Source organism: Rhinichthys klamathensis, unplaced genomic scaffold (assembly GCF_029890125.1).
Source record: "Rhinichthys klamathensis goyatoka isolate OS25496 unplaced genomic scaffold, OSU_Roscu_1.1 h1tg000281l_1, whole genome shotgun sequence".
NCBI lineage: Eukaryota > Metazoa > Chordata > Actinopteri > Cypriniformes > Leuciscidae > Rhinichthys > Rhinichthys klamathensis.
The window spans coordinates 1,893,237-1,914,954 of NW_026606800.1; the positions used below are offsets into that span (position 1 = coordinate 1,893,237).

General features: G+C 38.5%; 1 protein-coding gene across 2 annotated transcripts in view; it reads right to left on the minus strand.

Moving 5' to 3' along the window:
• Positions 1–21,321, minus strand: part of atad2b (ATPase family AAA domain containing 2B) — a 106,503-nt gene extending 85,182 nt beyond the window's left edge. Inside the window, exons 1-19 of one of the 2 annotated variants that reach the window (XM_056269247.1) lie at positions 21,065–21,321; positions 18,697–18,854; positions 18,317–18,348; positions 17,766–17,913; positions 15,355–15,451; positions 14,962–15,088; positions 14,476–14,631; positions 14,254–14,329; positions 14,026–14,127; positions 13,793–13,904; positions 13,548–13,663; positions 13,272–13,446; positions 10,399–10,487; positions 9,984–10,143; positions 8,638–8,728; positions 7,468–7,779; positions 4,010–4,154; positions 3,032–3,218; positions 2,156–2,341 (exon numbers count right to left, since the gene is read on the minus strand). In XM_056269247.1, the coding sequence (XP_056125222.1) occupies positions 2,156–2,341; positions 3,032–3,218; positions 4,010–4,154; positions 7,468–7,779; positions 8,638–8,728; positions 9,984–10,143; positions 10,399–10,487; positions 13,272–13,446; positions 13,548–13,663; positions 13,793–13,904; positions 14,026–14,127; positions 14,254–14,329; positions 14,476–14,631; positions 14,962–15,088; positions 15,355–15,451; positions 17,766–17,913; positions 18,317–18,348; positions 18,697–18,854; positions 21,065–21,175 (2,580 nt within the window). In that variant the 5' untranslated portion in view covers positions 21,176–21,321. Of the gene's footprint in view, positions 1–2,155; positions 2,342–3,031; positions 3,219–4,009; positions 4,155–7,467; positions 7,780–8,637; positions 8,729–9,983; positions 10,144–10,398; positions 10,488–13,271; positions 13,447–13,547; positions 13,664–13,792; positions 13,905–14,025; positions 14,128–14,253; positions 14,330–14,475; positions 14,632–14,961; positions 15,089–15,354; positions 15,452–17,765; positions 17,914–18,316; positions 18,349–18,696; positions 18,855–21,019 lie in introns of both variants that reach the window. The other variant, XM_056269246.1, reaches the window with a different exon arrangement.
• Between the last annotated feature and the right edge of the window lie 397 nt (positions 21,322–21,718).

The window sequence follows — 21,718 nt, forward strand, 5'->3', positions numbered from 1 at the left end:
AAACTTAGGCTGGCCCGTCGGCTGGAATATTAGATCTAAAAAACATAGACATAACACACTCGTGGGCAATCAATCCTTTCTCTGAATGCTTTGAAATCCACATCATTTGAATATCACAACATTGATGTCTGTCAAAAAATACCATGCACAATACACGGCAGTATTTACGAGAAGCAGAGGTCCACGCATTACCTGGAAAACCCACACAACTGGATGTTTTGAATGGGCCATCGCTTTCCGAGAAAAGGGAGAAAATGGCAGCCTGAGCGTTATCAGAGACGGTAACGCATGTAATACATAATGCATGCGAGTATAAATTTGTTCTTCACTCGCTGAAATTGAATTGGAATGATCAGGGAACTGAGTGAAATACTTCACACTTCATGCTAAAGAGAATAAACGCCAATCCAAATGGAAAAACTTTGACAGGTCAGTGAACATTGTTCAACGTGTTGGTTTTGACGGACATTTTTAATACACAGACTATGCGTTCTGATTGTAACATTCCTGATTGGAATATTTTCAACAATTTTCTATTCTTGACAGAACTTTTTTTTTCATAGTTTTTGTTAAATGATCTTGAGATGAGTCCCTGTAGTCGTCCAATTTGACTCATATGCTGACGTAATATTGTATTATAAACTTGACTGGTGATTTTTATCAAATGTAGTTTAATTCACCATCTTCAGTTTAAAAGATTAAGGCAGTTATCAAAGTTTCATATAATGCTTAATTTTCCAATAAAAGATGATACATTTTTACACAATTTGTAACATTTAATTTCACTTTTCAGCAAAATCCACCCACGAATGACTATTTATCTATATATTCTCTTCTCTGCACATTATTTGATTCACTTTTTTTTTCTGTAGAGCTGTTTTGAAACAACATGTATTGTAAAAAGCACTATACAAATAACCGTGAATAGAATTATATGCACTGACTGCAGATTCTAAATCAAAACACTGTCATATATAGGTAGAATATCAAAGTGAAGACACCACAGGGGTCTTCAAAGGGTCCTTCAACGCTGAAAGTTGAGTCAAATTTCCAAAGCAAATAAGGAACAAAAACAAGTGTGACAAAACCCCAGTGCCACAAAGAGGGTGAAATAAGCAACCCATCCTTGTCTACTATCAATTAAACATGTGTCTTTCCTCAGAGGAACGAGCCTGGCTTTAATGAACACACCTTGCAGGGATAGAGTGAGCGAGAGACGGGCCTGTCAACAACATTAATGCTTTTGTTCTAAACACACTCGTGCCCTCCTGGTGGGCATCAGTCATTTCAGCAGGGGCTATGATCAAGGGCTTCGCCACCAGCCAATCACCAGTCGCCCAGCGACGCACCCTGGGATGCATGGGGCGCACAGCATGAGCCGCTGGAGGCTCTTGATGCTGGATTGTGAGGTGAAAGCGCAGCGCTGCCAGAGTGACTCCCCGTCAGCATAATTAAGGGAGAATATATATATATTTTTTGTTATGTGACTTCAGACTGCATTACTTATCTCTGCCTTCCACTCTCTCGCTGCTCCTTTCATTTTAAAGACTTCTCTCACATGCTCTTCCTGCCATGTCTTTGAGAATTGATTTTATTGCCCCTGGTGCGCTTAGAAAAGGACTAGAAAATAATAGAAAGGGAATGATGGGTACAGGTCAGACCTTGAAGAAAAAGGAGAACAGGCGGACAAAAAGTGGAAAAGAAAAAAGGCCTATTGGCCTGTGGCCTAGTGGATGGGCAGATGGTGTACCAATATAAATACACACACACACAACCAAATATATATATATACATATATTTGCGTGTGTGTGTGTGTGTATTTATATTGGTACACCATACAGGTATATATACAAATAATAATAATGATTATTTTGTTAGTATATAAAAAATCTTTAATTGTATTTATATTAATTTTAATCACATAATGCGAGCAGCACACATTCATGCATCGATTTCCATGCAGCTTCTCCAGATGGAGAAGAAAAGCCCCCCAAAAAAACAAAAAAAAACAAGTACACCTCACCCTTAGCCAAGTAATAGTACTTCTCTCCACAACAAGCCACAGACTTTCATGTCTCTAGCACAAACTGTTATGCAACAAAGTATATTTATGGTTTGAGGTTTGTTCAGGGGAGACAGAGGACAGATTGGTCACCTCGTCAGGGAGCTGCTGGTAGACAGTCTCTGCTGTGGCGAGGATGAGGAGCGGAGTGAATGAGGGCACGTCCTGCAGCAGTGTGAGGAAGCTGCTCTTGACCGTCTCACTGATGGCTTCCCACCAGTCACTGATGTGAGGCATGTAGATGATGCTGGGTACACACCGCCGAGCCTCACGAAACACCTACAAACACACACACAAACCTAATAAAATTACTAATAATAATAATGCAGGGCTCAACAATAAAAATTCTGATTTTTATTTCTTGTATGTACTGCCAACCTTTTCCATTTTTACTTATCTTTTATTTTTATTTTTTCATATTTGCTAGAAATATGTATATTTTTCATTAATTATATATATATATATATATATATATATATATATATTTATCTGTACTGCAAATCTAATCTTTGTTAGTTAGTTACTGACTTATCAATAAATGTTATAAAGTGTTTCCAAAGCATCTACCTTATTTTTTGCAACGCAGAAGCAAGCTATTTTCTAGATTTCTGATTCATTAGCTGCCATGTAAATAACTAGATTAACAAAATGCAGTAAAAGGTCAAACTATTTGTGCTACAAACCAGTGTTTTAATGATTATATAATAAATTAAAATAATATGATAAGAAATAGCAGTTTGCAACATCAAGCCAGCATAACGGACTGTTTTGGTACAGGAAAAATAACTGGAAGCGAATGACACCGGAAGCATTTATGCTACAAATGGATGAGCTGTTCTAACATTAAGAATAAGGTGGATGACTACCATGATCACACATCTTAGTCAAAACACTGTTAATACTACAAGCCTACAGCCCCACACACAGGCTGTGTGAAATATTCAAAAGTGATTGTGTGTCTCAGCTTGCCTGAGCACAGGACTCCTCTGGGGTTTTGGCACTGACGGAGTATAGTGTGGGAAGGTCAAGACGGTGCACAGTGAACTTCTCCAGGTGGTGCAGCACAGCAGGGGCCAGGTGTGTGCTCTGCCCCGCGCCCTGGGGCCCCGTCAGCAGCAGCCGTGGCCGGTAAGAGGTGGGCTGCTGGTAGGCAGAACTGATACAAAACAAAAAAAGGTCATTATCCATCCATCCGTATTACTATCTTATCTACCTATCTATCTATCGAGACACAACCTCAGATTCTGAATTAAGGAAGAGTTGCTGACAAGCGGAATCAAGCTATGATGACTGACTAAAACTCCAATAATGTAATGAAGAGAAATAAAGGTAATTGATAAAGTTGGCAGCTCTTTAGGGACGACAAATTTTCATGCATTTGACATCTATACTGTATATTAATATATTGAGATGAACCACTTGCCAACATCTCATTTAAGTGTGAGGCGCTGCAAGTATTGATGATCTCAAGCGAATGTCATAAAACGCAACCACTGAACCATGAAGAACAAATCAATGCAAATGAGATTGAAGTAGGTCTGCTGAGGAACAAGACATCTCAGTGCTGACTGTCAGTTCTACAGCATTCCAACAGATGGCAGCAAAACACAGCGCTTGAATATCAAATAAAGCTCTCAGGTTTAGGGAACTTTTAAATTACACACATTTTGTTTGTTGTTTATTTTCTATTGCCATATCAGCATTAAAGGATATATTCATGGTAAAATGAATAAATAAATAAAAATACAATTAAACTTCTTACGTTCCAATAAAAATTATAATATCTAATATTCTAATTCTAAAAGACAACAGCTATATGGTAGTCATTGTTCATGACAATATTGTTAATTATGCATAATCATAATAAATGAAGGGTCTCAGTGTACTGATTAATCAAAAGGGCGCTGAGGATGACAACTGAGTTCTGTATGAATTTATGTAACTCACGTGGTAAAGTGGAGAAAGGGTTTATGGGTGGTGCAGGAAGCTGCTTTCTTCGGCGATCCTGGCTGAGTTTCATAAATGGAAGGAGCACCAAGACATTCCTCGTCCTCGCTGTACGAGTCCTCCACCAACAGATGATTGTCCATGTCTGAAATCACAGGCAAGAAACTTTAAATGCTGCCATTTCTATCACAGTGCTTTACAGCCAGTTTAACTAATACAGAAAACTGAAAAAACTGAAAACAGAATATTCAGCAAGAAATAGTGCTTTGATTTCATGCATTAACATTGGGGGAAGGAAAGTAAAACAAATTAAAATAAAATAATAATGATGTTATTATTTATTCAATTAAACCCCTTCCCTCAGTAATACATTTGTAAAACATTATTCAAATCAGGAAAATCTTAGCTCTTGTATTTGCACTTTCTCTTGAGAACTTGAGAAAAAGGCGAGAACAAAATCAGATATTTACGGTACCTGATTTTAATCTTTTCTTTACAAATTTATTCTTGAGAGAAGTTTATAAAGGCATGGAGGCATATTCTTGCAAATGTATTCTTTCTACATTTACTTTTCTTATAAAATTTGAACTTTATTGATTTTCTTATTTGCAATCAATAAATAATATAAATAATTATGTATTGACAAACAAACCACTAAAACAAAAATATACATAAAAAAAAGGAGTTAGTCAATAAAATTGTAACAACATAAATAAGCAAGTCAGTAAATGAATAATAAATAAATTTGTAAAAAAATATATATATATATTTACATATATATATAAGGAGGGGCAGGGGTGTTGCCAACACCATAAGTTCCTATTAGGAGCTATATCATGTTTACCATGACCACTATTTTTATCTCGCCACATGCCTGCTACTACTGTGGGTTACAGAAAAGCAAAATTGTTCCCCATTTATCAAAATAAACATCAGTTAGTTCTCCCATGCAGACTATAGAAGAGTTTTTCAAGGGCTGCCACCCGTCCTAAATCTGAAAGTCACTCACAAATCAGAGGCCTTTCGGAAGATTTTCAAATTTAACAATCACACATGATGAACAAACCCAGCATGATGCAGCTCTGTATCCACTGTGATTCAAGTTTTTTGACCCCAAGGCCCGAGGGTCACCAAGAATGTATAAACTAGGAAAGAGATCCTGCTGGGTATATATAATCATGCACCTCTCTCCAAAAATACTGGACTCCTGAGCATTGCCACAAGACATGAAATAGGTTCCCCTCCTCTCTCTGGCATCGCCACAATTCAGGATTATCTCTAAATAGCCTTCTGGGTGTCCAGTAGAATCTGTGTAAATTTTTTAATTGTATAAGACGTGTTCCAATATATCTATAGATCAATTTTAAATTACCAGTGATCCTCCCCCATTCTTCATCTTCATATGTGCATCCCAAATCTTTTTCCCAAATTATCTTAATGGCAGAACTAATATTTTAGCCCATTTGACTAATACGTAAGGAACAATATTTCGGTGCCTCATGGCCAGTACCCATGATATTCTGGATCATCATGAGAGTGTTTTTACCCCTGGGAGCATGTGAGGGGGAGGCAAAGATACTTGTGAGCATGCGTCTAATTTGTAGATATTTCCAGAATTGATCATTAGGAAAGCTGATTTTTTTTTTTTTACTCTCTCAAAAGAGATCAATGCATCTTCCAGAATACTGATATTTTTATCAACTCATTTCTTCCATAACACAGGTGTTCCACCTATTAACAACTTTGGATTGACCCAGATAGCAGACGAAGGGCTTAAAAAAGGCTCAACCCCCAAAATGCAGGAGGTCTTTTTCCAAACTGTTGGGAAATAATGAGATGGGAAATAATTGGGTAATTATGCACTGGTAGTGGTAGTTTTGTTATCAATAAGGACTTAAAAGGTATAAGCGAAACAACAGATTTTTCCATGGCTAGCCATGGGGGAGCCCACTCTGGAGGTAACATCCATTGTACCAGGTGCCTCATACAAAATGCAGAATGATACAAAGATAGCTTGGGGAGACCTAGTCCTACCCGCTCAATTCTTTCTACAATGTTTTTGTGAAAAGTACTGGGAAAAATAAGAGTAGAGTAGGGACTATAATAGAGTAGGGAAAATAGTGTAAGTCATTCTAGAGCAGTGTTACTCATTGCGCGGCCTCCTGCGGCTCGCCAAGCTTTCATTTGTGGCTCGCATGGCGGTAAATAATACGGTGATATGATCATGCAGTCACTACAGATATTTCATAAAAACATTAAAAACAAGTAGGGTTATAACTTGTTTCGGATTCTCATCCACAGACGACTGGCTTTGGGCATTTTTAGTGTGTGATAAATATAAGCAGCACAGCACAACAGTTCCATAGTCTCCAAATTAAGAACAGAAATGGATAAATATGAAGTCTGCTGTTTAAAAAAAAGAACCAATGTAGAAGAAGGTTATTAAGCGCAAACAGCGGGAAACTTTGTGTATTTGTGCGGCATGTCAAAAAACTAATTCCGATTTGAAGCTTGTGACATATAAACGTGTTTAGCGTTCATACAAACTACAATACATTCAGATTCATCATTCAGAATGGTTAGATACATGATGGGCTAATGTAGAAAAAAATAACTTACAGCCATTAAATATATTCAAGGATGAATATATTCTAGAAATCCTGCTTTTTTTGTCATTAAGGGAAATCATCTTGTCTCAGTTACAAATTTGACTGGAAAATCATAAAGAATATTTTTTCCCCTGCCCTTTTGTATTTATTGCGATGCATATTGTATGTTCAGGGATGACAGAATGATAAGCAGACATGGTATTTATGACTGCATGTAACTTTTGATACTTTGCGGTAAAATTGGCTCTCCTACTGACTTTGTCCTATCAGTGTGGCTCTCACGAAAAAAAAATAGTGAAGACCACTGTTCTAGAGGAAAAAGATTGCTCTAATTGAAAAATTAACCATTTATAAAATATTTATATTATTCATCAACCTAAAAAAAAGGGTAAATTTTGATTTAATGTTTCATTCACCAGTTATCAATCATCTTTAAAATGTATCAATCAATTTATCAATCATCTCTAACATTTCATACAAAGTTTCACTGCAAAGCAAAAACTCTAGACTCTAACACCAGCAGCTCCCTGACGAGGTGACCAATCTGTCCTCTGTCTCCCCTGAACATACCTCAAGACTAAAATGGAGGGATTGGACTTATTACTACAAAGAGGGCAGTCATTAAAAACACTGGGAAAATTCTATTCCCAGCAGAAATATGAGGTGGTAATTATAAAAGCTCTGTACGTAAGGTACAAAAAATAGATTTAAATGGATGACGAAACACCTAAATGAGAAAAGAAGGGCAAAGAAAAAAAACAAATGAAAGCAATTTTTGTACCTGTGATGTATAAAAGAAATAACTCAGCGAACAAAATACAACCCATCAGCAGGAAATGGAGGGCGTACCGTGTGTGTGTTCCCTGTGCAGGAGCTCTGCGTGGGGGAAGACTCGCATCAGGCAGGCAAGCATTTGAGCCAGCGTGGGCTCCAGCAGGGGCTTCAATACGCAGGAAAGGGCCTGGCCGGGCGGAGCCACAGCCCTTTGGCCCGCAGGTACTATGGAGCGAAGGGCACAACCAAAGTCCTGGGCCCCTAAAACGATGGAGCCCACGTCCAGCTGAAAGCGCTGGCTGGTGGCGTAGATCTGAGGATAGCGCCGCCGCAGAGCCGCTAGCGCAGCCTCTGTGCAAAGTGCTTTGATGTCGGCCCCACAGTAACCTGAGACACGGGGAGACAGCAGAGTTTGACACACGATTGTCACTATGTAGAAATATGGACATATTAGCTAGCTGTAAATATTACACAAAAATAAATAGGTATATTAATATTAAAAAGGTATTACTATGTTTTCATTATAGCCTTGCTAACAGTAGAATTATTAATGCTGTGTTTCATTCAACTCAAAGAGAAAATGTAATTTTATATTTGAGAAAAGTGCAAAAAAAATTAAATAGTAGATTTTAAATAATTGTATTTAAAAAAAAATTAATGATTCAAATTATTTTACATTTTCCTTTACGCACACTGTGTGTGTGTATATATATATATATATATATATATACCGTTTATACTGTAACACAATAAAACAAAAAAAATGCCTTTTATTATCAGGCAAACATTTTACTAAAATTTGAGAAAAGTGCAAAAAAATTAAGTCAGACAAACATGGCAATATCTAGGAAAACACTTTAAGACACTCTGTTTATTCACTTTTAAGTAAATAAAATGCATCAGTGAATTATGTTACTGCATTAAAAAAATAATAAAACGTGATGAATAAACACTGACACCCGAGGCAGGTGTGTAAAACATAGTAAATGTTCTTATTATGGCATTGCCATTTATTTCATCTTCTTCTGAGTCTCAGACAACAAAACACTTTATGATCCGGAGATATCAAGTTGTAATCGCTCACATCTGACTTTGAATGTAGTTTAAACATCAAACATGTTCTGACTGGCGTTTTTATGGAAAGAAAGAAATGACTTGAGACCCAAAACGCATTCAACTTTGCACCTAGTAGGGATGAACTGTAGAGCTGAAGCTAGAAAATCATGACTTTTGCATCCATCTTACCGACACATTTCTCGGCTAGCTCATTTATGAAGGGTTCGGCTAGCTTGGGGCTCCAGTCCCTGGTGTGGATTTCTAGAATGTGCTTTCGGGCCTGTTGGTGAGCATAAACACAAACACAGACAGTTTACAGATGAAACAAAGCACAACCAAACTGTTTTGATCATAAACTCTTTACAAAGGGGCTGGAGAAAACATAAGAGCTAACGTTTGATTAGCCAGCACCCTGCTGTGAAGACACAATATACACATCCAGAAATTAGAGCAGCACAGACCTGACCTGATGTTACAACTTCAGCTACAAAGCTCAGGCGTAGTTGACGCACAGTCATGAACTATGCCGGGGTGGGTCTTCAAAACCGATCTGTTCCCAGTTTGTTTATTGTCCCTACTCTACTGATTCTGTGACAACTAAACAGGTCTGATTAAAAAAATAATAGTTAAAAAATAAATGTATGTACATTTTATCCCCAATTGAATACATTTATTACAAATTATGTGTTTTAAATGAATAACTATGAATAATAAATAGATTAAATGATATACAACAAATGTATTTGAGGTCTGAGACCATTAGTGAAAATATATTTTGTATACGTTTACAATAATGTATTTTTTTCCACACCAAATTATATGCTTTACATTTTAAAAAAAAGGAAATTTTTCTATGGTTTTAATGAAATTTTAAATACACAGATTTTCAATGTATTTCACAATATTTATTACACTAATAATACTCTATTATACTGATCATCATTGTGTCTTTGAAAGTTTTCTGGTTTGATTGATGGTATTTAGAGTACACTGATTGTTTGACACTATTTGAAATCCTCATTTTTGTGCAGATAGTGCAGAACTCCTCTGACTGGTGGACAAAGGAAATATATATATGCTATAAATTTACAAAGATATTTCCCTTAAAGTCTTATATGTAGTTAGCGTCTATTTATGTACAGCTTGGAGTGCTAAATACTTAAGTCAAAACAGTAGCTTGACTTTAAAAGTGACTTGAAAATCTTCTGTTTAAAGGTAACGTTAAAGGCTTTAACACCAGTCATGAAATGTTTTGAACTAAAGCAGGAATGCCCAGATATCAGCAGTGAGCAGCATGCTAAACCGAACTCATCAAATTTAATTGGCATTCCATTTGTCAAGTTGTCAACGAGCTTGACAAACAGAATATGTGAGATTATCAGATAAGATGCATTTCAAAGGCCAAAAAGGCTGCGAAAGACTACAAACTGAGCTGTCAGACTATTTCAGGATTAGTGTTTTGAGTGAGGGACACGAAGGATGGCTGCGGGCAACCAACACAATACCCGGTAAAGTAAAATAAAGGATTTGTGCACCTTTTTATCTGGCAGGTTGAACAGAAACTCCCGGTCAAAGCGTCCGGGCCTCCTGAGTGCGGGGTCGATAGAGTCGAGTCTGTTTGTAGCACCGATGACCACTATCTCCCCCCGGCTGTCCAAACCATCCATCAATGCCAGTAATGTGGACACTATGGAGCTAAACAATTAAAACACAATGACTGGCTAACCTCTTTGCATGTAAAATGAAAAGGTGTTGAGGTGTACATGTGGGTAGGACATCTAACTCATTTCAAACGAGCAAGAAATATCTTGTTTTCCATGATACATTCCTTGTAATACCAAAACCCTTTGTGTGGAAATCATAATGAACTATCTGATTCCTTCAGGAGCATTTCTAATCCTGATGATGAAACCTTCTGCAATACCCGCCACATTCATTTGAATGCATTACCTGTGAATTTGATCCTGTCTGCTGGAGCGAACAGGAGCGAGGCCATCAATCTCATCGAAAAAGATGATGGAGGGTCTCATGAGGTATGCCTGCCAGAAGAACAGGAAGTGTTAGGTGTGTGGCTGGACAATCACATACCTAACACATCAAAACAGCTAGGGAAAGAACAGAGACTAACTATCTAGTTTCCATCACCCTGTTTTTATGCGCATTTTGAAGTATGGCATCAGAAACGAGAGATGGAAATGCCAAAGTTCGGGGGGAAAAAAGTTACCGTAATGCAAAAAAGTTTAAAAACGCTCGCTTGAGGTGGTTTTTGACTTGTGCGGAAAAAAAGTTAATGCAAATAATGGAAGATGGAAACACATTTGCCAAATAAATTCTGAGTAGCGAACATTAAATCCTACATGACTGGGAATTTCGGCTCTTTTTAGGGAACCGAACCGGATCATTTGGCTCAGTAATAAGAGTATAGGCTTGCGTGTGTTACGTGATATTAAGGATGATCTTTACACCACAATGCTCGACCACACGCACTCCATGCAGTGACAATATTATGTTAATGTGTAGCCTACTGTCTGTGCGTGAGATGAATCGAGAGCCGCGGCACCGGTAATGTCATCACACGCATATACACATCAAAATAACATTCAGATATTGACTACTTGACGTATGGCTGAGCAGAATAGCGAAAGGATAATCATATTATTCTGTCTTGTATTAATACACAAAAAGGGAAAACGTCTCTCAGAAGGGAACCGACTCTACCCGTTCACTTAAAGGAGTCGGCTCACAGTCGAGCGACACATCACTACTAGATAAAGTACTAATTGTTGGTGATTTTAATATACATGTAGATAATGAAAAAGTTGCTTTGGGATTGGCATTTAAAGACATTGTAAACTCAATTGGAGTTAGACAACACGTGTCAGGACCTACTCATTGTCGTAATCATACTCTAGATCTAATATTATCACATGGAATAGATGTTGATGCTGTTGAAATTCTGCAGCAGAGCGATGACATCTCAGATCATTATCTAGTCTCATGTAAATTACATTTAGCCAAGGCTGCAAAGCCGACTCTGTGTTATAAATACGTTAGACCTATAACTTCTGCCACTAAAGATTGCTTTATCAATAATCTTCCTAATCAGTTTCATCATCTCAGCATCCCGGATAGCTTAGAAGAACTTGATATTGCAACGGAAACGTTTAACTCTCTCTTTTCCAGCACTTTAGACGCAGTTGCTCCGTTGCGCTTAAAGAAGATTAAAGAAAATAGTCCAACGCCGTGGTACAGCGAGCACACTCAGGCCCTTAAGAGAGCAGCCAGAAAAATGGAGCGCAACTGGAAGAAAACTAAACTAGAGGTATTTCGGATTTCGTGGAAAGAGAGCTCGATTGCTTACAGAGAGGCTTTAAAAGCTGCTAGATCTGCTTATTTTTCAAACCTATTAGAAGAAAATAAACATAATCCTAGGTATTTATTTGAAACAGTGGCTAAACTAACGAAAAAGAAAGCTTCAAGCTCAGAAGTGTCAAAGCAACACGGCAGTGACGACTTTATGAACTTCTTCACTTATAAGATTGATAATATCAGGGACAAAATTATAACTACCGTAATTCCTCAAATAAAGACCGGGGCCTTTATTTACCTGAACTGCAGATGGTAGCCGGCTTTTATTTGAAGCAGGCTTTTATTAGAGGCAGGCCTTTATTTCTAATTCGCGATCCCCGCCCGCCCGCCAGCCAAGTTTCCATGGTGACGCGTCATGCTTGGCACGTGTTCACCACAGCCAAAATAGCGCTGTATGACAGATGTAGCGCTTTTATTTCTAAATATTAACAAACTTGCTTACTATGTCATCAACTATCTAATATTCTGACTCTCAAATCCGTGTGAGTGAGTTTGTTTTGTCGTTTAAAACCCTTTATAAATTATCTTGATCTGTAACGTGAGATGGGCACCGCAGTTCAGAGATTCCTGTCTGTTGGATTTGTTACGTTACAGCGCGTGAATTCTTCAGTTTGTCCCGAAATACATGAAAGTAAGTGGCCGGTGAACTGGGAGAAGAATAGAGTAAACTTTATAGTTACTTACACTGTGTATCTGATATGAATAAAACACGTCGCCAAATATATTTGAATGGATTGTTATTGCTGCTTCCATAGACACCATTGTGTATTTTACAAACTATAAATGTATTGTTTTGCTATAAATCATATCTATTTAAATGTCTGAAACCTAAAATAAACATGTGGTTAAAAACACTGAATAGTTGTGATATGACAACCGCTGAGCGAGTCCGTCTTTGAGTGTACACTAATTTTTCCCCGGCCTTAATTTGAGACCGGCCTTTATTTGTCCGCGTTGACCACGCCCCCGGCCACTATCAGAGGCCCGGCGTTTATTTGAATACCGGTCTTTATTTGAGGAATTACGGTAGATGTTAAACACTAAAATACAGTCTAAGGTTTTTTTAATATAACATTTATTAAACTCATTAATTGTATTAATGTTGTTGTTATTATTATTATTATTATTATGTAAATAACAAATTGGATTTAAAACTGCAAACTCATTAAAAATCATGTCTCTCTCTGTGAACCCAGAGAATGTAGTGTACACCATGAGTTTATAAAAGCTAGCCTTAAATGTGTAATATGAATAAATAGTGATCATAAACAGCTGTTGAGATAGTATTCTCTCTTGTAACAAGTGGATGTTTCGACCTGGAAATGGTTTTGCATTCATTACAACTTAACAGGAATGTGCAATATCTGTTCATCAACAAATATCCCCTCACAGACAACATAAACTAGCTCAAGGTCATACTGGGATCAGGGTTGTGAGGTTGTCTGCTAGATCACCTGGTCAAAAAGTAGGCGGAGCTGTCGCTCAGACTCTCCCACCCATTTGCTGAGGCAGTCGGCGCCCTTGCGCATGAAAAAAGACACCTTCCTGTCACCCTTACTGCATTCATTAGCCAAAGCCCGCGCCACCAGCGTCTTCCCAGTTCCTGGAGGTCCATAGAACAGACATCCTCTGCAAAGAGGGGGGAAAATTGTTGGTGTCAAAGCGCATGATGCATATTACACACAAAAACCCTTGTGAAAAAAAAAAATCATGTAAGGAATAAGCCACACCTTGGAGGCTGGATCTTAAACTTCTCAAACACTTCTGGATATAGTAGGGGGAAGACGACCATTTCTTTCAAAGACTGGATGTGGTGGGTGAGACCTCCAACACTGTCAAACTTCACCTGCATTGAAAGAGACAAGAACATATGCTAGCCCACAAAGCATCTTTTTCCTCAATGGAAATCAATGAAGCATCAAGGAGATGATAATAATAAATTGAATGTACATGAGTATAAAACTCCAAGACTCACAGAAGTGTCCAGATTCATGGGATCCACATCCGCTAAACTGGCACCCACTTTTACTCGGTCTCGAAGAACACCGCTAGCCAAATCCTCTGACCGCAGGTTCATGGGTAGACACCTGTCACACAATATAGACAAATAACAGATCAACATCAAACCTTAGTAAAAGTTCACACACTTCCGCTCTGTAACAAGCCACGAATTGTGTGAATAAACAGTCATTCAGTGAGTAATGTCACCTGTTACGAGCTCGACTCATGCTTTTGCCTTTCCGCCTTTCAAAACGCTCTTCGTCTGATGATGATGTTGATTCACTGCTGTGAATGGCATGTTTCTTTACTCTGGTGATAAAAATACAGAAAACAAAAAAAATGAAATATCCCTCCAAAAATCATTAAACGTACAACAGGGAGAAATGAGACATAAGGACAGAAACATCTGGACAGATGCAAATAACCATTATTCACCTAATATGGCTTCTTCTTGCAGGAGATCGGTGTGTGTCGAACAGAGAGCCCTTGCTTTGCTTCCTGTTCACTGGCTCTGAGAAAAAACACATTCAAAAGGCAAAAATCATCATTTAAAATATTTCAATAATTGCACAGACTACATGGCTTAAGTTTGTGCGAGACGTAGAGAGCGAGCATAGAGAGCTTTGTTGCTCGTGTGAATGTGTCTGAAGCGAGTACCTATTGGGGGAGCTTCATATCGCTGCACAGTTTTACGCTGCCTGAGGTTATAAGGTCTGTCGTTCTCCTCTCCAACCTCTTCTGCCTCGTCTCCTTCATCGTCTTCATCATCATCAGCCTCCACATCTTCATCCTCCTCTCCCTCCTCATGAGACTCTTAAAAATGAGAAAGAGGACTGTTCCGACACGTCGGCCAAACAGAAAAGCTCATCGGCCAATGCAAAATATTGGCCGATATCTCAGCCTTTCCGATATATCGGCCTACCACTAACCTACACCAGACAACTCGCATGATGACACGTCATAACTCAAATATTATAATAACAAAGCTGTCTGCACTGAAAGTGCTGTTTGCAACAGTTTTCAAAGCAGTACTCTTTTTGCTTGGTGCCAGATTTTTTCTATAATAACATACCACGGTATAAATGTTATAGCTTGTTCTCTACCATTATTTGTTCTCCTCATAAGTCCACAATCCACATATACCTTCAGTTCCTTCCTCCTCTTCAGGGTCCTTTGATTTGCTCATGACTTTGTGATGCCCCTGCATTCCATATGTGTTCCTCCGCAAAGACTTCCTCCTCTTCACACGGGAGTACATGTCCATGTTTTCCTGAACCAAATAAAATAAATAAATAAATAAATAAGTAAACATATAAATGAGAAATGTGGAGAAGAATCAATGGAGCAATGTAGTTTGTAGTATGCGAGTTGACTCATCAGTGGGTTCACAGCCCACACTGAAGAGAGAGGCCAATGCTTCAGAGTAACACAGGATTTTATTAACCTCAATGTGGGCAATTGTTGGCTTAATGAGATGGAAAACAAGGCGGCCCAATTGTTCTGCTGTGTAATCAGTTAAAGGATAGGAGGAGTCACCAGTTCAGTGTCCGTCCACATGCGGAGGCGCTCCACTTCCCGATTCTGCCGTATGCTGCTGATGTTGTCCATCTCTTGAAGAACTGCTTCTGCCGTACTAACAACAGACAAGAAGAGTTGTAAAAAAAAATTAAACTGAAATTTAAAAATGATTTAAAAAACCAAGCGCTCACACATAGATGCACACGGGAGCGTTTAAAAGCAGGCGTCTATCAGCGGATCCCTAATATATCTGCTGATAGACGGATCCACTGATAGACCCCGCTTTCAAACGCTCCTGTGTGTATCAGTGTAAGCGCTCGATGAAGAGCGTCAAAGATGTCATTGTTGACTATTGTAGCCAATCGCAGACATACATGTTGAGCGCGTCAACTCAATGGCCAATCAGAAGTGTTTAAGAATCTGTTTAAACAGCGCTCAAAATGCTAGAGGGAAATGTTGGTATCGTCACATTTTTTAAATTTCAGTACCGACTTGGTACCAAAGTCGGTACTTTTGACAACTCTAGACACAAGAGTTACATGCATTCAACAACAAAACTTAGTTTTTAATTTTTAGTCTAATAAAACATTAGTTCTCGAACCGTGATACACAAACATATTCAGATATTTAAAAATAGTAAAAATCAGTAATCGGTAGAGAGTTCATAAAGAGGTTTCTAAGCTTCAGTATGGAGTAACATTGCTCAGAACGAGTAGAGCAGCTCAGCCCATTCATGTGCCACACCAGCAGGTCTCCTCTCTCCAATACACTTTCACCATCTGTCTTTGACTAGCAGCAACTGTTAGCTCACACTAAAACCCTTGATAGGACACAGCCTAGTAAATCCATTGGTTAAAATTGCATTTCAACGTTACCTTGTCGCATCTGTAATGGTACATGTACACCGACTACAAAACTCAGCGCCGCTCAAAAAGCTTTGGGGTGTGTCTGAAGTGAGTGTGTTTAATTTTTTTGTTCAGGACATGGACAAAATAATCATCATATATAGCCTACATTCAGTTACAGTTGGAAAGATGCAAGCTTTGTTTCCCAATGCCCCAAAATAAAAATACGGTGTCAAATTAATCAAATTTTTAAACCCAACCTATTCTATTCTCAATGACAACATCCACACAGCAATATTTAGCAAATATGCAACAACCGCAAAGCGTTCAATATGTAAACAATATAATAAAGCACTAATTCCTGCAGAAACTTCTGGAAAACTTGACAAACATCAAAATACTCATGACAAACATCACTACCTGCACCTCACAATGATTGGCTGCCACCTGACGTTTTTCGCTTGGCATTTGCATAAAGTTGAGCATTTATGAACCTTTCGATGCTTTCAACATAGTCTCCGATCTGCTGTCAATCCCACAATCCAAAGCGTGAGTGTGTTGCTTGGCTCACATTGGACTAAAATGAAAATGCCACTCCATGCCAGTGTAAATATGCCATGTGTTCATCAACGTTAAACCACAAATGTGTGTTCAATCACAAAACTTTCCCTGAGAAAGACATGACAGCAGATTTATTTACAGTATAAAAGAGCTCAAGATGAGATTTTTAACAAGTGCAGCCATTTGCGGTCTTTGTATCAGTATGGTGGAATTTAAACAACACAGAAGCTCAAACGAGTGTGAAATATTACCTAAGGCAGATGCATTTCATTTGTAAAAAATTTGACAAAGACTTACAGGTTTAATGAAGCAAAGTCTACATCTTTTCAAGTACAGCCAGAACCTGCTTAAGTACCCCTGGGATACATGTAGCCTTGACTGGGAATCACCAATTATATCAGAAACCATTATGTGCATGAATGCAAGCTGAACAACTGGCATCACCACACATAGCGAGCTCACTTCTAGATCTGCTCGTGAACTCTGTATATTGTCTTGTTTTAGTTCTTGAGTTTAAAGTGCCTGTTTCTGCAAGAGTAAACTTTGTGGGCTTCGGATGTCTTACTAATTATACACTAGCTACTCAAAACCATGAGGGAATTATAACGTACGCACACAAAGTCCAAACAGAACATGATTTCGAACTGTGAGCTCTTAGTGGGGTGCAATTCTAGTTGGTATGTAGTCGTGAAGCGGAAAAGGACCATCCAACATCATTTGACGCTCAATAACTTTACAGACACACAACCAGGAGATAAATTATTTGCTGACTGTTTGGGCCAACACTGAATAGGTGTCTAGACGTGTAAATGTAGTTAATCATGTGTTCATGTTTATGACATGTCTGGCATCAGTAAGAGAAGAAGCAAAGATCCTGAACAAGCTGTTTCATAGGTTAATTGGCAATAAATGGTCTTTTTGCACTGGAGAGAAACTCTGAAGTTTGGAATTTACTTTGTTTCAAGGAAACTATCATCATACTTCGGGCATGAATTAACTACACATACAAGCATCAGATTTTACCTGTTGACAAGTTGGTCGAAAAGTAAACTCTGATTGAGGTGTTCGAATTGGGACTTCCTGATGCGACGGCTTCTCTTGAGCTCAACATGACCGTTCATACGACCATGGTCCCCCTCTGATGTAGAATCACCCCTCAGACTCATTCGACCTATGCGTTAAAAAAGGGGGTTACTAAAGTCATCCCCTGATGAACATCAAACGTACCCTCATGTGTTCACTGTTTCATGATCAGACATCATTGACATCAAACCTGATGTAACTTATCTAAATGCTGTCTATTTGTTTTGAGTGTTACAGATCCACAGAGTACCAAATCAAGGTCTCTTTCGTGACTTATTGAGCTTGAATGGTCAGAAACACACAAAATGAAGTCAAAATACCATCTTGGGAGGGTATCCACAAAATACACAGTCAGTTATGTCAAAAGCGAACATAAACAGCTAGGAAAGAAATCGGATGCATGTTCCCCCAATATTGGGTGACCCTTCCTTGTAAGCTTTCAATAAAGAATGATTCAGTAAATTAAAATGAATACACTAATATACACTTACTGTGTCCATTCTGCAAGGCACCAGTGGACAACCTGGAAGACAAGGTGAAAATGCATGAGAAAATAGCTCTTAACAAATAGTATAAAAAGACAGAAAAGTCCTTGTTTTACTGCATTATTAACAGAAACACCTACTATTTTTTCTTTGAGTAAAAGCAATTCTTGTCTAAATACATTTTGTCAAAACATATTGAAAATTATGTTTAAATTTGCATGTCATGTTGCTCATTTGCCATGTAGACAGTGTAAAAGCCAATATACACTAAAAGCGAGCAACACAAAACTAAAATGCTGCAACACTGAATATAATGGGATGAGATCATCAAAATACCACAAAAAATAAGTATTAATCATGCAACTACATCGACTGTCCGACCTCACCTAGTACAGTGTTTGGACATGGTCCATGAGCCTCTCTGGCCTTTACTCTGGGGACTTGGAGAAGTATCAGTAGAACTTGGTGGCGTCTGCCTGCGTGTCCGCTTGGGAGGTGGGGACAAACGTGGGCTACTGCTATTAACATCACTGCTGGGCTCTTTCTATAACAGGCAGAGGTGTGTAGGATATTAAAAAGCTTGCACGAGCATGCAGAATACATAGAGAGAATTATGATGATGGCAAGTCCACACTCAAATATGATCTGCACTGGGGACACTTGACACAATATCACAGCTGAGGCCACGAGTCACCTGAAAGAACAATCGGATTCACGTGACATAGACTTCATCATCCTCTATTGACGCGGTGAGCAAAGGACTCATGTCATCTCTCAAATTCTGCATCCTCTCCTCCCAGATCTCATTCAAACCTTCCTGCTGACTAAATAAGCCTATGATTCAAACATAGCCACCGTTTACACCACCCAATAACATGCAAGATAAGAAAATAAAGAGTTCGAGGTTGAACTAGCCAAAAGTATGAAATCATGCTATTCCAATACTTTATACCAAATCACTTCCATGACCTTTCCAGTCATTTGCTAAATACAGGATAATCATTTTTTAAAAGCATACAAATTCAGAACAAATCACTAATGAATCATTCAGAAGGATTTGTGAATCAGTTTGATGATTCATTCACAAGAACAGACTCACTCAGCCATAAATAATATATCACTAGGCTATAGCTTGCGAACAAGTTTTGCTCACAAAATTGTAACTGATTATATATTTTTAGATACATACATCTATATTCACTAAATAATTTATATGACTTTAAAAATGATCAAATAATACTAATTAGAATAAGTATTAATTTCCACACCTGGAAATCACTATTTTAATCAATCTGTATCAATCAATCTGTCACTGAAAGGTTTGAAATTAAATAGCGACATAATGCACCCAAAAATCATAACAACATAAAGGGTATTGAGCGCAAACCAAATTCATTGTCAGAGGACAAGCCACTTATGCCAGAAACTTGTGGCAGCGTATCTAATAATTATTATTAAAAAAAAAACTTCAAGCATTCTTGACAACTAGCACAGAACTTGATAATTAAACTGAACACCCTTGCAAAAAGTATTGTTGTCGTACTGATGACATCAGACGGTAACAGCAGCATGGAACTTCATTACTAAACATATACAGTACAGTACCATGGTAACGTTACATGTCCAAAAAACCATAATATAACGATAACTATGATATGAATCCGGGATTATCGTTTCAAACAGCCTTCCTAATGTGCACATCCACACAAACAACCTGTGCCAAGAACCGATAACACACAGAATCAGAAGTTTAATCTTAATACTCTCAAGTTCAAAGTTTACTTTACAAAAATATCACGAACAATGTCTGTTTTGAGCCACAAGGGGTCTGTCTCAGCTGAGCTTTTCCCTTCCCCCAACACTAGCTTGTTTTATTGTTGAAGACACACGGAGGACGAGACGTTTTTTATCCGACAAAAGGTGACAAACGCGCATTTGTTGTGACTGTTCGGTGCGTCGGAGCGCGTGTCAGCATGGCGCGCGCCGGTACCTCTCGAGCGCAACAAACACACAGCAACAAAATAACGCTCGATTCTTGTCAGCGAATCGGTTCGATTGAACTGTTGTTTTCGATTATCAGATTCACTTAATCACTCAAAACGCTGCAATTTCTTTTTGTGGTGAAATGTTTTCAAACTACTTCTGTTTTCAAAACGTTTGTAATAAAACTATATTCTTATTTTGAGTTTCATCTCGGTGCTCCTACTCCAATTCTTGTTTTTTCCCCTACAGATACATAGATAGGTGTATACAGATATTTCCCTACCTGCTCGGAAAAATATATAAGGTCAAATATTAAGTTATATATCGTTTTCAGTTTTACTGCCAAAGTTATCAAAGTGAAGTACCATGCAAACACAGCGAATCGGTTCACTCGGTTCATTCAAAAGAATCGGTTCAATAGCACGATTCATTCGCGAATCGGACACCAATATAACAAAGACAACTTAGGGGCACTGAGTGCATTAAACCAGCCAGCCGGCTTTATTAAAGTCCAGCTAATATATGTGACAAAACACATAAAACTAAGCGACACGCCACGATTAAGCGCTGTCGTGTCATTAAACTGCAATTTCTGCATCGCCAAGTGTCACTCAAGGCGCAATTTGGGAACAAAAGATGTGGACATCCATTCATCCAACCATTTATCTATACATCCATCCATCCAACCATCCATCTCCAAGAGGCCAGAGTGAGCAGCTCGCTAACCGGCTGGCGGAGAGAATAGGCTGCCGGTGTCTCTCTCTTCCTTACACGGCTGTTGTGCTCGTCCAAGTTTGGGGTGTTCCTCTGAGACGACCTCGTCCGGCCCGAGATGAAGGGACTGGCGGCTTTGTGCTCCGAGCTCTTCCTGGTGTTCACCATGATTGCTGTCTGTCCCCGCTGATAGACAGGTCCAATCCTGTAGCTCTTGTCAGTGGCTTTCGTTCTGACTGTGTCTCTCAGCTAGTAGAGTGCCGAGGCGCCATTTCTCTTTCTCTCTCTCTCCCTCTGCTGTCAGCCAGCCGAAACTCTCCGGCGAGCCACTTCCGCTTCAGAGAGAAACGAGAGTGCGCGCGCTTGAATGAAGTTGGCGCCAGAGACAATTTTGAAAAAATATATTTGTATACAGGAGGTGAGGAAAAAGTGTAAGAATACGGTTTTTATATTTACACGGGTGGTTCTGGCAGTAGGGTAATGTTTTAATAAATTTATTTGCTATAAATTATTTACATTACAATAAATTATTAAATATCGTAGGCTATATTTATTTGGTGAAGGAAATTGTAAAAGTATCATTTTTAAAGCTACAAAATGTGTTAACTGTCTGTCTAGTCTTTTTCTTGAGTAACAAAACAGTGGTCCACAGTCATATAATTTTTTAACATTTAACTTACCTTGGTAGTACCTTTTTTACAGTCTATGTAG